At 45.6% G+C, this 15,706-nt stretch overlaps 1 protein-coding gene across 1 annotated transcript in view; it reads left to right on the top strand.

Moving 5' to 3' along the window:
• Positions 1–15,706, top strand: part of LOC126474227 (uncharacterized) — a 919,981-nt gene that overhangs the window by 464,345 nt on the left and 439,930 nt on the right. Inside the window, exon 5 of the mRNA XM_050101692.1 lies at positions 2,242–2,272. Within this exon, the coding sequence (XP_049957649.1) occupies positions 2,242–2,272 (31 nt within the window). The remainder of the gene's footprint in view (positions 1–2,241; positions 2,273–15,706) is intronic.

The raw sequence follows: 15,706 nt of genomic DNA, 5'->3' as shown, positions 1-15,706 counted from the left end.
GTATTATTACGAAAGTGATCAGTGACATTTCTAGGGCCGATTTTTGGTTTCGCGTCTACCGCGCCGGCATCACCTTGGATTGCAGTGTTGGATTGCAGTGTTGGATGCAGTGATGGATTAGCGTGTGACGATAATGGAAAATGAAGAAGCCTGTGCTGAGATTAGCCGTAATTAGATATGTATGACGAGGGCAGTGGCTGTCTCCTTTTTTGTGTTTTTGAGACGAATATAGGTTCGTAATTAGTGAAACTGTGTTGGTGTTTTTCTTGTTACCAGACATTTCATTATTACAGTATTGAACAGGACGAACTGGAAAGTAACAACTTCCGTAGCAGTCAATTCCGATTACCAGCCCCATTAGGTACACGGTCATATTAATAATAAATATTGGGCTCCCATTCGATCAGATCGGGTCGGGATAAATAAACGGAGGTGTTACAGCTCCAAAGCACCATTGGCGCGAAAGAATAAATTTTTTGAACAGACCTCCTACAACTGCAGCGCGCCTGCTGATTCCTGCCATCTGTGTTGATCTCCTATGTTGCAGCTGGGCACAATGTTTCGACCGGTCCGTAATTGATAATGATCATTTACTCTTTTGTGGTTATAAAAATTATGTCATTGACTATAACAGTGCCTGAAGCAGGGAACAATCAGGTCTGCATACGACTGCAAAACATCGTTTGAAGAATCCCACATAACTAGAATGAGCCGTTCTTTCAAATAAACTATAGATATTACGATTTCACTTGAGGTTTTTTTTCCCGAGAATGGAATAGAACATCTAGTACTCCAGTAATATTTAGTGTGCTTTATATCTTCCCTGTGTAATCCTGCAGGAAATAGCCAGCTTAAACGTGAAGTCCATTATATGTTACCTTGTAGATGTATAAATTGTTCTGGGTTGCAGCTGTCGCGATAATTCTTCACGAATATCCGAGTTTGCGACAGAACAGTAAATTAACGCAACAAGTGCACCCAGAACGGTACATATAGCGGATCCGTCGTGAAAGCCTTAATGGTTGTACGATGACTGTCGCAAAGGAGACCACTTGTAGCACCAGAAGTGCTGATAATCGTTCTGGAAACGCGATATTTAATGTCTTGTTGAGAGAAATACCGTGTCGCATTTTAAGTACCTGTCTGTATTACACTGAGTGGCAACATAAATGCTGAGAGGCACTTTAGATACCAAGTTTGTAAAAATGTTACGTTACAAATTTTAATATCAGTTTATAGTCAATGAGTACTTGCTTATTGAGTCTTTAACAACCGTAGTGGCATTTCTTGACAAACGGTTCCAGCTTTGTTAAGGAGACATTGATTGTTTATGGCATCTGATTTTACGAATTGCATTTACTTAAACATTTGGCAAGTAATGTGCGTGAATTACCGATTTATAATGCATCTCATGGCGTTATTTTACACGATAACGGGAAGTATGAGTAAAGCACAAATGAAATAAAACCAATTTTATGGTCAGTATGTCAGTGTGCGGATCACAGTCGACTTTTAAAACGATGTAGCGCAACTGTCACTTTTTCATTACACTGGTTTCGAATCAGTTTATTTTGTTCTTCTCCAGAAATCTGGATGTAATCCGCTGATGTGGGCGCAGAGTCAGAAAGTATTTTCTTTTGCTTCGTGACAACTATGTTGCGGTTAGGCAAGAAACGAAGTGTGAGGTTCTGTGGCCGGCATACACACTTTCAGCTCGTCGTCCATTTTAGGTGATCAATGATCTTAGACATTGACTCAATATCTGTAAACTTGCCGACAATCTGTTGTTTCTGATGAAGTTGATGGGGTTTTCGACGATATCTCGATTTTTATTCTAATTTGATGCAGCAAGAATACCGGTATTAAATGAGAACATGACCATTGAAACACGAATCGAATTAAATTTCTGGCTATTGAAGCAAAAAATAGATATTCTTTTAATATGGATTGAAATGATGGAATTGTCAGGTGTCTTGACGTAGGCGTTAACCCATCATCACATCTGAATATGCCAATCAAATGTTGGATCCAGTAGTGTGAACATTGTAATTTTTAAGCGATCTTTGACGCAATAAATTATATAAACTTTTAAAGGGGCACATGCTTCAGTTTCGGCAATATGTCAAATTTTAGAAAGTAGATGTATATTTTATTTATAAAGTTGTCTCTAACATTTAGCACGTTCTTGCTATCATAAGTGTTATCTGATAACTGAACTTCGTATTTTATATTGTGTTGCAGATGGCCGATGCTACGTGACCAGATCAACTCTGTAAGTTTTGAGAGAAATTTATATTTAATATGCGGTCCTAAAGGAACGCTATCATTTAGAACAATTTGTACGTTCATTTGACACTACTTTAACGTGCTGTACGTAAATATATACCGGCATTTGTGCTTTCTGTACTACAAATATCAATATGGATGGTAGAGGATTCACTGAGAGAGACGCGCAGAGGTCAGACATTGGATGCGGCAGAGGTCAGACATTGGATGCGGATTCGTGAGGATTGGCGTTCGTGTCCTTTTGCCGTACACACCTAGCTTTTCCGTGGCTTACCAAAACCGCTTAACACTTTCACTATCATTTTTTCCAGATTCAAAGACGTTAATCTATGATAATTTTAACTTATCTCGTAGTCAGAATGGCAATGTGAATAAAATAATTCCCATCGTTTCGTTTCGTTTTCCAACATAGGGGGGGGGGGGCGTACAGTGTTATTTGTAAGTACCTTTGGGTGTTCAGAAGACAACAGTGCAGTAACTATAAAACATAAATAGAACAAAAAAACACATCAGTGGATAGAGCATCTTCTCTTCGTTTTTAACTCACATTACGAGTTCTCGATAGGGACAGCGTCTGTGGCGCGGCAGAAGTCAATATGTGCGTGCAGTTCATTGACACGAATTGTCTGGGAAGGCGCAACGGCAGCCCGCTTTGCGGATGTGTTCATTGCGTTGCCTACGTGCAGGCGCGAACAGTACGGAGCAGGCAACAGCCGAAGGTTAAAAATGAAACTTGACGACAGAACAGATTACAGACACCAGCTGTAATTGTAAGAATTCTGCAAACTGTTAGCATGTTTCCCATTATCAGCGGGAGATTGATACACGGCATAAACATAACAGCAAATTCCCACTGGTTCTCCGGTAACATGTCGAGGACCACATGTAGGTGGTCGACAAAAATATGCAAACACCATTAAACACAATAGATGACTATGCCTAAAAGGGTGTAGGAAAGCCGTTGCCATTCAGACAGCTGCCAGCCGTCTCGGAGTGGGCGAACACAGTCCTGTATGCCTTTCGAGGGAATCTCACACAGTTCTTCCTGCAAAACAGTGGCAAGTTCAGGTACCGATAATGGAGGTGGAGTGCGATACGCACTCTTCTATTATAACACAAGGGCCTAGTAATATTGAGATCCGGTGACGCGCCGGCCGGTGTGGCCGAGCGGCTCTAGGCGCTTCAGTCAGATTGGAACTGATGATGATGTAGACTGGTAGGCTGCCTGGGACAAACCGAATAAGTTCTTGTAAGAACGTAGTGAGGCAGATGCTCACCATTCTAACACGGACGCAATCCGCTCGAAGTAAGCTGGTCAGGTACCACAGAAGGAACCACAGCGTGATCGAGTGCAACTGTGAATGTACTGCCCAACTGCTGTGCTGTCGGACGGAGTGACCGAGCGGTTCCAGGCGCTTCAGTCTGGAACTGCGCGACCGCTACGGTCGCAAGTTCGAATCCTGCCTCGGGCATGGATGTGTGTGATGTCCTTAGGTTGGTTAGTCTTGAGTAGTTCTAAGTTCTAGGGGACTGATGACCTCAGCTGGTAAGTCCCATTGTGCTCAGAGCCGTTTGAGCCATTTGCTGTGCTGGCCTGGCAATGGCTCTTCCCAAGTCACGCCACTGTAGAGGCAAATCCGTCCGCTATGCCCCCGGCTGGAGAACTCGTAAGAACCAGGCCTCGCCATGGGGGACTGAGCCCTCCTGCTTACTCCCGACTATCAACTGTACTCCACGCTGTGCTAGGCCCCTCCTGCTCTAAGCCAAGGTGTGCCTGCTTTACCAGTCCATAACGGAAAAGCCTCCGTTAATCGTGAACCGTCTAGGTGTAGTTTATTTATGGAATATATACTTGTGTCTGTTTACCAAATGGACCAGTTATGGATTCTCCAAAATTTTGCAGTTCTTCAGTGAGTGGGTTTGTTAACATCGTGTATAGATTTAAGTGTCAGGAAGTTGTTTCTGAAAGTATTTGTATGGAGTGTAGCCATGTATGGAAGTGAAACATGGACGATAACCAGTTTGGACAAGAAGAGAATAGAAGCTTTCGAAATGTGGTGCTACAGAAGAATGCTGAAGATAAGTTGGGTAGATCACATAACTAATGAGGAGGTATTGAATAGGATTGGGGAGAAGAGAAATTTGTGGCACAACTTGACTAGAAGAAGGGATCGGTTGGTAGGACATGTTTTGAGGCATCAAGGGATCACAAATTTAGCATTCGAGGGCAGCATGGAGGGTAAAAATCGTAGAGGGAGACCAAGAGATGAATACACTAAGCAGATTCTGAAGGATGTAGGTTGCAGTAGGTACTGGGAGATGAAGAAGCTTGCACAGGATAGAGTAGCATGGAGAGCTGCATCAAACCAGTCTCAGGACTGAAGACCACACAACAACAACAGTGAGTGGAAGGGTAAACGACAGACGACAGATTCCGAGCTTTAATATATTAATCCAGACATTTTTTCTGGATCATTTATCCTTTCTTTCATCCCTGACAATGGTTTGTTGATGTGAAATCTGCTAAGTTGCGCCGTACGTCTGAGTCCTCGTTAAAAAAAGATTCCCGTGCAACTGTTATCGAAGCATGTTAAAAGGTCAGACGAAGGCAGCGGGCCATGTCCAGCAAAGCCCTGCAGTGTGGTAGCCTTCACAGATTTGCTACCGGATGTTCACGTTAGCGTGACACAAGTTTCGGCGGTCCACCTATTCGACGAGACTTTGTAACAGCAGCTTCTCACCTGAAGATGATTGTCAGGTGGATCATTGGAATAATGTGTCAACCTGACCCGAAGATCCGGCTGCAAACACGAGAAGATTATCACAAGTTATTACACCGGCAGAGCCTACGAAGTCAGGAAACACTGCAGTGTTCAAATCGCTGGTACCATAAGGGTATCAGCTAACCAACACGCAATATAGGGACTACGCAAATCACATACGCAGATGTTCACCTTAAGTTGACACAAGCTTCGACGGCCCACCTCAACAACATTATATTTTCATCGTTATATGCCATTAGAGAAACAAACGGTCATATTTTTATGTCCGATAATACTGGTGATGATAGTGTCTCTGTCAAAAATCCGTCAGTACGATGGAAACACGAATGTGTGATCCTATCAGCATGTGTGTAATGCAATAAGGCATCACCTATCGATGCGCGTGGACTAGAGGTAGGGTGCGAGGCAGAAAGACGTCATGTAACCTGCACTGGCTCGCAGCCAAAGTAGAAATGAAGCCAGTGTAACGACGTAATATTTTTATTGTCCTTCACGTAAGGAACTTACGCTGTGGGGGTTCGGAATCACCATTTCCAGCGGAGCCTCCCTCCTATTACGTTATGCATACGTCTCGACTGTTCCGAGAATGAAGTGAATCCGTAGGTGAGATGCATGCTGACAGTCCGATTCAAACGTCTCGTTTTTCTCCTCAGCTTGATTATGGTCTCCTACAAATGCGTGGGGCGGGTATTTCTTCTTGCCACATGTCTTTCCGTTCAAAAAATGGTTCAAATGGCTCTAAGCACTATGGGACTTAACATCTGGGTCATCAGTCCCCTAGACTTAGAACTACTTAAACCTAACTAACCTGACCAAAGCAGGATTCGAACCTGCGACCGTAGCAGCAGCGCGGTTCCGGACTGGAAGCGCCTAGAACCGCTCGGTCACAGCGGCCGGCTGCCTTTCCGTAATCCATCACTAATTCCACTTACATTCACGCGGATTACAACGTTACTGACTATTCTACCCTACCGCTAAGACACTGAGTAACGAAAATGGCTCTGAGCACTATGCGACTCAACTTCTGAGGTCATCAGTCGCCTAGAACTTAGAACTAATTAAACCTAACTAACCTAAGGACATCACCCACATCCATGCCCGAGGCAGCATTCGAACCTGTGACCGTAGCGGTCACGCGGTTCCAGACTGAAGCGCCTAGAACCGCACGGCCACACCGGCCGGCCACTGAGTAACCAGGTCGTCGATAGTTGCAGTGCAGTTACTTTCGCACGCTTCAGAATTTTGTAAATTTAAATGTTCAGTCTTCCAAGCTCAGTGTGTACTTTGTGCTAGCGAGTAATCTTTGTTGGAGAGTGTAAAAGCATCGTTTTTACCTCTGGTGTATAACGCTCCTACTCTATATTTAGTTTCAGCATCGAATGGTAAAAGCTTCAGCGATTACAGTTGCTAAAGATATTCTCTCTTATTTATTAGTCGCAATCGCGTTTGCTATTAGCAGTTCCACAACTGGCGTCGACCATTACTGGCAACATCGGAGGGCTGTAATAAAGCAAAAAAATCGGTTAACTGTTTTCTTGGGACAACACAGCAATAGCAGACCGGCACCTCGTCTCTAGACTAGCCATCAATTTCGTAGCAATCCATATACTTGTCGGGCAACCATCGATGCAGCAGTGTGAAATAAAAGGGACTACTGAAATAACTAAACGCCTCAACAGCATGGGGAGGGAGGACGTCTACAAGCTGCCGACGGCTGGCAGTCAGCGATCAGCAGGCCGCGTGTGTTCGCCACCCTACCGCTCCACTAGCCCCAAGTGCACGAGCGTAAACAAGTGACCACAAGATATGTATTCTGATGGCAAACGCAGCCTTTTGGTACGAGCTATCGATTTGCTGTTTGCTGCGAATCGGTTGCTACTGTAGCGCAGGCAGTAGCCTTCCGCACAACCGTTCCTCCACACTCCCGTTAACTCTGAAGTATTCAGTGACGTTCCAGTATAGCGGCTATGATTGTCATATGACAACCTAAATAGGACGATATGTAGGAGAGACCACCCCAAGAAACCAGCGGTTTAATCGCTTTGGAAAGGACCGCTGCCAAGACACTCGAACATAGGTTTTTATAGCTTTTTTTCAGTTTCAAGATGATGCGGCGTAGTACCCAAAAGATTTTATTCAAAACTAGCTGTTCCCGGCCTCGCGTTGCTGTAGCTGCCTGGTTAAATGGGAAAGAAAGAAAAGGGAATAGACATGTTTCTGATGTATGGGAATTGGATACATGTCCTAATCACCGTGTCCATCCTATAGCTCTTCACCTCGCCTCCCCCATCCTCTTTGTCCATCTTCTGCTCCTTCCCCTCGTCTCTGTCCATCACTTCCACCCCCTTCCCTCTCCATCTCCTCTTGACCCTCTCTCTCTGTCCATCACCTCCTCCTTGCTTTGTCTATTCCTCTTCTTCTACACCCCCCCCCTCTCTCCATCTCTTCTTGCTCCCTCTCTCCCGCCTTCTGTCCATTACCTCTTCCCTCCTTTCTCTGTCCATCTCTTCCCCCTCATTCCAACCATACAGCCTGGGGGCATCTGAATGTTCTTTACAGTATTGTCTAAAAAATTGAAGTAAATCGGTCAAGAACTATCGCAGTAACGTTTCCCCTTTCTAAACTAAACATTTATTTATATATTAGACACTATGTGGTCAAAAGTATCCGGACACCCACAAAATCCTATCAGCGACCTCATTAGTCATTAGACATCGTGAGAGAGCGTAATGGGGCGCTCTGCAGAACACTCCTAAACATCCCTAGGTCCACTGTTTCCGTTGTGATAGTGAAATGGAAACGTGAAGGGACACGTACAGCACAAAAGCGTACAGGCCGACTTCGTCTGTTGACTGACAGAGACCGCCGACAATGCAAGACGGTCGTAATGTGTAATAGGCAGACATCTATCCAGACCATCACACAGGAGTTCCAAACTGCATCAGGATCCACTTGAATTTCATGGTCGAGCGGCTGCTCATATGCCACACATCACGCCGTTAAATGCCAAACGACGCCTCGCTTGGTGTAAGGAGTGTAAACAATGGACGAGGCATTGATGTTATTGTGTGGTCGTGTTTCTCAAGAAGGGGGCTTGCACCCTTTGTTGTTTTGCGTGGCACTATCACAGAACAGGCCTACATTGATGTTTTAAGCACCTTCTTGCTTGCCACTGTTGAAGAGCAGTTTCGGGATGGCGATTGCGTCTTTCAACACGATCGAGGACCTGTTCATAGTGCATGGCCTGTGGCGGAGTGGTTACACGACAATAACATCCCTGTAATGGACTGGCCTGCACACCCGCCAGCGTAGCCGCCCAGCGGATTAACGACGAGGGCCGGTGTGCTGGCCAGCCTAGATGTGGTTTTTAGGCGGTTTTCCACATCCCGCTAGGTGAATACCGGGCTGGTCCCCACGAACCGCCTCAGTTACACGCGTCGCAGACATTTGAAAACACGCTCGCACTCTTTCACGATTTACACTAGACACAGACGGTTGGGGTACACTAATTCCGTCCTGGGGGGGGGGGGGGGGGGGGGGTCCAGGGTGGCGGCAGGAAGGGCATCCGGCCACCCCTTACCATTAACATGCCAAACCCGATTAACAATGACCGACCCTGCGTAACCGCGGGACAAGGCGCAAGCGATAGGTGGATAGATGGAATGGACTGGCCTGCACAGAGTCCTGACCTGAATCCTATAGAACACCTTGGGGATATTTTAGAACGCCGACTTCGTGCCTGGCCTCGCCGACCGACATCGATACCTCTCCTCAGCGCAGCACCCAGTGAAGAATGGGCTGCCATTCCCCAAGAAACCTTCCAGTACCTTACTGAACGTATGCCTGCGAGAGTGGAAGCTGTCATCAAGGCTAAGGGTGGGCACTTTATTGAATTCCAGCATTACCAGTGGAGGGCGCCACGAAGTTGTAAGTGTCCGGATACTTTTCTTCACATAGTAAAATCAGGTATATAAAACCACTCTGTTATTCGAAGGCAACAATGTGTGAAAATATCGGAGCAATCAGTGAAGAACGTTCGTAGATGTACGATTTCGAACAAATATTTACATTTTTATTCATGTAAGTAAGACGATCATTTTGAATACTGTGCTGTAACGAGAGGCCGGCCGAAGTGGTCGTGCGGTTAAAGGCGCTGCAGTCTGGAACCGCAAGACCGCTACGGTCGCAGGTTCGAATCCTGCCTCGGGCATGGATGTTTGTGATGTCCTTAGGTTAGTTAGGTTTAACTAGTTCTAAGTTCTAGGGGACTAATAACCTCAGCAGTTGAGTCCCATAGTGCTCAGAGCCATTTTTTTTGTAACGAGAGGGAAGAAGTCAACATTTGTGTCGGGATAATCGGCGGGGGTAAATAAAGAAATAACTATGAAGAAAGAAAGTAAGAAAAGGGGCAAGTGTCTGAGAGAAAGGTCAGGGGTCAGCATCTCGTCGAGATGGGGGTCATTAGTGACGGAGCCGAGTCACTCAGTTGATCAACAAGGGAAGGCGCCGGGGTACGGAGTGGGATGGCAGCATTTAGAGATGGGAGAGGTGGGAGGTAAGAGGGGGAGGGGAGGCGGCGTTGCTGGAGATGTGGCTGCGTTACGCAAGCTGCGGCGGTCGCGGGCCCTGTTCCCTGCCGCTGCCTCTGACGCCTTATACGGCGCGCCAGGTCTGCCAACACAACGCACCTGCCGCGGACGCTTGCTCTATCACATTTCTCCGTCTCTGCTGTCGCTAATACTTTCTTTTACCGTAAAAAGCAACCGCTTCACTGGGATTTTTCCATGTTTACTGCTTTTCTCCACGTGTTTTTCTGCAGTTTGCGCTCTCCCTAAAATACCTTTCAACACATCTTATTTAGTTTATTAACATAAAACTGGACAATTTTAATTCCCTATCCTTAAGAAAGATCACTGGACTGACTGAAAGCAACGAAGGTTTACTGATGTGAGGAAACGCGTAGTCTGCTTCTGTCCTCTAATTTTCGACGTTGTGGCGTTACGGGTATCGTAAGAAAATGAACAATGTACTCCGTATAGTCAGAGTATCACTTAAACGTTCTGTTTCAGTTTTGGAAACATATAAACAGAGTGATTTCCGATTTCCATACATCTAGACCTTACGCACGTAGTTTTGCGTACTCAGCTGTCATTGGTGTCTCGACTTGAGTATAGATAGCTTTTTCACAGTAACGGTGGTAACGGAACAGTTACGCCAGTGACACGTTTAGATGCGAAAACTACATCCATGAATGTGGAGGACTATGGAAACTTTCTATTCCCATTATGTCAGAAACGATGTTATATATATGGAAAGGAATTCGAATTGTTCAATTTTCGAAATTGAGCCCTAGTATTACGTGCATCGAATTCGGTGTAATGACATTTGGTATGAATTACGTACACGCGTCTTATTTTTATATTCACGTAGTATAAAGCATCTTAATGACTTTCTCCATCAATATTCAGATGACCAGATGATTACGTTGACTGAAATTAGTAGCAAAGGTAACTTAGTGGCATCGACGCATTCTGAAGTCTGGTGCCACGTCTCAGAGCCAACTGACGACGCCCCTGCACGAGGGCGTCCTTACATACTCTTCCATCGAGCCTCACTCAAACTGATAATCGTGCTCTGGTGGAAAAAAAAATGGTTCAAATGGCTCTGAGCACTATGGGACTTAACATCGGAGGTCATCAGTCCCCTAGAACTTAGAACTACTTAAACCTAACTAACCTAAGGACACCACACACATCCATGCCCGAGGCAGGATTCGAACCTGCGACCGTAGCGGTCGCGCGGTTCCAGACTGTAGCGCTTAGAACCGCTCGGCCACACCGGCCGGCGTTGGTGGAAAGAAGTCTTTCTTAAATACCGAAACTTCCTGGTTACTCGTTTGGCCATTCATGTCTGGTTGTGGCAGTGTGGCTGGATGTCCCGTGGAAATTGAGTTTCGTGAACCAGAAGGTCCGTGGTGTCCAGATACATTTACATCTATAATTTACGGTATTTAGGGAAGGATATTATTCCTGCCACGACCAGGTGCCCGTGCCGTGTTATTTCGCACGAGCTCTACTTTTTCAGATTTTTTTTCGTCGCTGTCATTCTGCGGGACGTACGTGGGAAGCCGAAATATATTGCGTTATGCAAAAGTTCGCAGCGTTTTTCCAAAAGCTTATTAAACACAACACATTCGCATAACAGAGATTTTAATCATCAATAATATATTCTCCTTCACTATTTACGACAGTCTGCCAACTCTACAGTAACTTCTCGATTGTGACACTGTAGAAATCACGTAGTTTTGAGGTGAAAACTCGTCGAATCATGTTCATAGAGAGCGGAAAAGTTGAAATTCTGAAGGCGCAAGATCAGGTGAGTACGGTGGACGGGGTGTGATTTCCCTACCCAACTCCTCTGTAGAGTTTTTCTTCAGTCTAGCAGAATGAAGCCGGTGTTGTCGTGGAGTAGCATTACTTCACACAGACTTCCTGATGATTTTTCTTGGATTGCGTCTGCAAGACGTCTCGGGTGTTAACCACAAATGTCACCAGTGATGGCTTCTTTTTCTTTTGTTAGCATAAAACACGATTTCTCGTCCCCAGTAATGATACTGAATAGAAATGGTCGTTGTTGTTCTCGAGCCAGTTGATGACAAACAAGCAGAGATGCACATATAGCCACTCGCTGACTTCTTGGGTTTGGATTATAACAAGCAGTACCCATACACCCTATATTTGAACCTATCCCATTGCCTGCAAATGTCGCGCGGTGGTGGAATGATTACAGTTCAACACATTTGCCAGTTCTCGGTTACACTGACGTGGATCATTTTGAATTAATGCGTTTAAACGCAAAAGAGTATGTCGGAAATGTTCCGATTTCTCCACGTGACTCCCCATTTTCTAGCGTCCACAGCAGCACTCATTATCTCCAAATGATAAAATGATAGTACGTTATCTCGGATAGCAACTGTGAACTACAAATAAAAAAATACAATCTGTAAATACCAACATGGGAAACAAAAACGCTACGAACTCGCAATTTTAGCAGTGCAGCTCTCCATGGTGGCCGACACCTCTCTGCTCCTGAGGCGCTCGACTACCCGCCTACCGCCGGAGTTCGCAATGGTCAACAAACCCGCCCTCAGGACGTGTCCATACTCGGCCACTGGCCCAGCAGCAGAGGCATCCCGTGCTGCGTGTTGGCTCACATGGAAAGCACACGCACAACTGGGAAAGCGAGTTAGTTCATATTTACAATTGTAGTGCATACTTAGATGTAACAAAAGCTGTTCTAGTACCATGCGCTTCAGAAGCTTCTTCGAGAAATCGGGGTTCAAACTTGAATGAATACCATACGAGAGCGTCGACCGTCGATCAGCGCGTTAGCGTAAATGGCTAACCGGGAGACAAGAAGCCTGCCCGCACTCCACTTGAGCCTCTTCATTTCTTTTAAGTTGCTATCAAGACGTTGTACAGCTACAATGAATCACTTTATTTCAAAGGAACAGTAATAATAATCATCGGGGTTCAATCTCGGTGAGATAGAAATGGAAATGAGCGTACGGCATTGTGGGCCGGGAGTCCCCCATTCGGGGAAGTTCGGCCGCTGAGGACAAGTACTTACTGCATTCGACGCCACATTGGGCGGCTTACGAGTCGGAGGTAGGGATGAAGTGATGATGAGAACAACACAGCACCCAGTCCCTGAGCGTAGAAAATCTCCTGCCCCAGCCGGGAAGAGAACCCGGGCCCCTTGGCATGGCATTCCGCCGGACTGACCTCTCAGCTAACGGGTGCGGACGGCGAGATAGAATTGATACATTCGTATGGGTGTTAAAATGGTATTGAAGTGAGGTCGTTATTCTTCGTTGTTCTTGGGAGACTGCAGCATTTAGTGTGGAATCTATCGTTAGATCCAGTCAAGACTTACACCAGCGGTGCAACAGCAACTGCTTGTTTCACGCTCTGTGTGGTATTCGGTAGACTCGTAAAGCTCTGAAGGTCGATTTATCGAAAACGTTCGAGAATTGCATCGTGATAGAGCTGTATGCGTTACATGTAAGAATACAGTCATACGGCAGATGAGCAGACCGCTGACTTTTTGGGGAAATTCTTCCCTTGTCAGACGTGTTATCACCGGTTGGCAAGCCGTACCTGCTAAAGCCCTCCACACGGCACGTGCTTCTCATCGTGAAACACACCGGCGTCGTTTACATATCGTAAAGGCTTTAACTGTCTATATGCCATAAACAAACATCGTGTGACTAGGGCCCGGGCCTCCCGTCGGATAGACCGTTCGCCGGGTGCAAGTCTTTCGATTTGACGCCACTTCGGCGACTTGCGCGTCGAGGGGGATGAAATGATGATGATAAGGACAACACAGCACCCAATCCCTGAGCGGAGAAAATCTCCGACCCAGTCGGGAATCGAACCGGGGCCCTTAAGATTGACATTCTGTCGCGCTGACCACTCAGCTACCGGGGGCGGACTATATGCCATAAATTGACATCTAATTATAACAAATCGTAGCAAGAACGACGCGCTTTTGGAAAATGTTCAATGTACATTGCTTTGAAATGGCGTATTTATCGGGCATACGAAAGCAATCAAATAAGAACATTCTTTGATCTCTTCGTTTCCGACATTTTACAAGGGGCGTCCACTATGTAGTGCAACACATTTTTTTTCCTCAGCCGATTTCGATTGAAAAAATGTGGAATTTGTTGAGGGGCCTCGTGGAATATTTCCGCCTTTGCTCATATAGTTTTATGAAGTTCCGCAGGAGGCGGCGATGTACGTAGCCTTTAAAATGGCATCTGTAACTGAGTTGCTTTCCAAGCAGAGGGCTGTTATTCAGTTTCTTTTGGTGGAAAACCAGAGCATCGCAGACATTCGTAGGAGCTTGCCGAATGTCTACGGAGATCTGGCAGTGAACTAAAGCTCGGAGGGTCGTCGGGTGTGGCGTTTGTCATCATCGCAACAAGGTCTCGCAAACCTGGCCGATATCCTGCTTGCCCGCCTGCTGCCCACAACTGTGACTCCGGCGGTGTAGCATTCTGACTTAATCGTGTTCGTCGCCACAAAAATTCAGACTAATGTCTCCTCGCTCACAACGCAAGGCGTCACAGGAGTGTGTCCACCTGAGAGGACCTCACAAAACTTAATTGGACTGTTCTTCCTTATCCACGAAACAGCCCGGATCTGGCACCTTACATCTGTTTGACGCAATAAAGAATGCACTCTTCGGGAATCAGTACGCGTATGATGGGGAGGCTATTTACACAGCAAGGTCTTGGCTCCGACGTCGACTAGTAGAGCGGTACAACGCGGGCATACAGCCTTCCCGGTAAGGTGGCGTAATGGCGTCGCATTGAACGGAGATTACGTCGAAAAATAGGGTTTTATAACCAAAAGAGTGGGGAATAATGCGGTGTACTGGAATCCTGAACAAAACAAAGCTGTCAGAAAATATCGTTCTTCTGAAAGACAACTAGCTCTTTATACTCATGAAGTAATAAGTGCTATCGACAGGGGATGTCAAATTGATTCCATTTTAGATTTCCAGAAGGCTTTCGACACGTTCCTCACAAGCGTCTTCTAACCAAACTGCGTGCCTACGGAGTATCGCCTCAGCTGTGCGACTTGATTCGTGATTTCCTGTCATAAAGGTCACAGTTCGTATTAATAGACGGAAAGTCATCGAGTAAAACAAAGTAATATCCGGCGTTCCCCAAGGAAGTGTTACAGGCTTTCTGTTGTTCGTGATCTATATTAATGACATAGGAGACAATCTGAGTAGCCGTCTTAGATTGTTTGCAGGTGATGCTGTCATTTACCGTCTTGTAAATCATCAGATGATCAAAACGACTTGCAAAATGATTTGGATAAGATATCTGTATGGTGTGAAAAGTGACAATTGACCCTGAATAAAGAAAATGTGAAGTTATTCACGTGAGTACTAAAAGAAATCAGCTAAATTTCGATTACGCGATAAGTCACACAAATCTCAAGGCTGTAAATTCAACTAAATACTTAGGGATTATAATTACAAATAACCTAAATTGGAACGATCACATAGATAATATTGTGGGTAGAGCAAACCAAAGACTGCGATTCGTTGGCAGAACACTTAGAAGGTGCAACAGGTCTACTACAGAAACTGCTTACACCACGCTTGTCTGCCCTATTCTGGAGTATTGATGTGCGGTGTGGGATCCGCATCAGGTGGGACTGACGGATGACATCGAAAAATTACAAAGAAGGGCAGCTCGTTTTGCATTATCGTGAAATAGCGGAGATAGTGTCACAGACATGATACGTGAATTGGAGTAGCAATCATTAAAACAGAGGTGTTTTTCGTTGCGACGGGATTTTCCCATGAAATTTCAATCACCAGTTTTCTCCTCCGATTGCGAAAACATCCTGTTGACACCCACCTACATAGGGAGAAGTGATCATCACGATAAAATAAGAGAAATCAGGGCTCGCACGGAAAAATTCGAGTGCTCGTTTTTCCCGCGTCCGTTCGAGAGTGGAACGCTAGAGAGACAGCTTGAAGGTGGTTCATTGAACCCTCTGCCAGGCACTTTATTGTGAATAGCAGCGTAATCACGTAGATGTAGATGTACATGC

Source organism: Schistocerca serialis, chromosome 4 (genome assembly GCF_023864345.2).
Source record: "Schistocerca serialis cubense isolate TAMUIC-IGC-003099 chromosome 4, iqSchSeri2.2, whole genome shotgun sequence".
NCBI lineage: Eukaryota > Metazoa > Arthropoda > Insecta > Orthoptera > Acrididae > Schistocerca > Schistocerca serialis.
The sequence above is the reverse complement of the archived record's forward strand: the minus strand, read 5'-3'. Positions and strand labels throughout refer to the sequence as shown.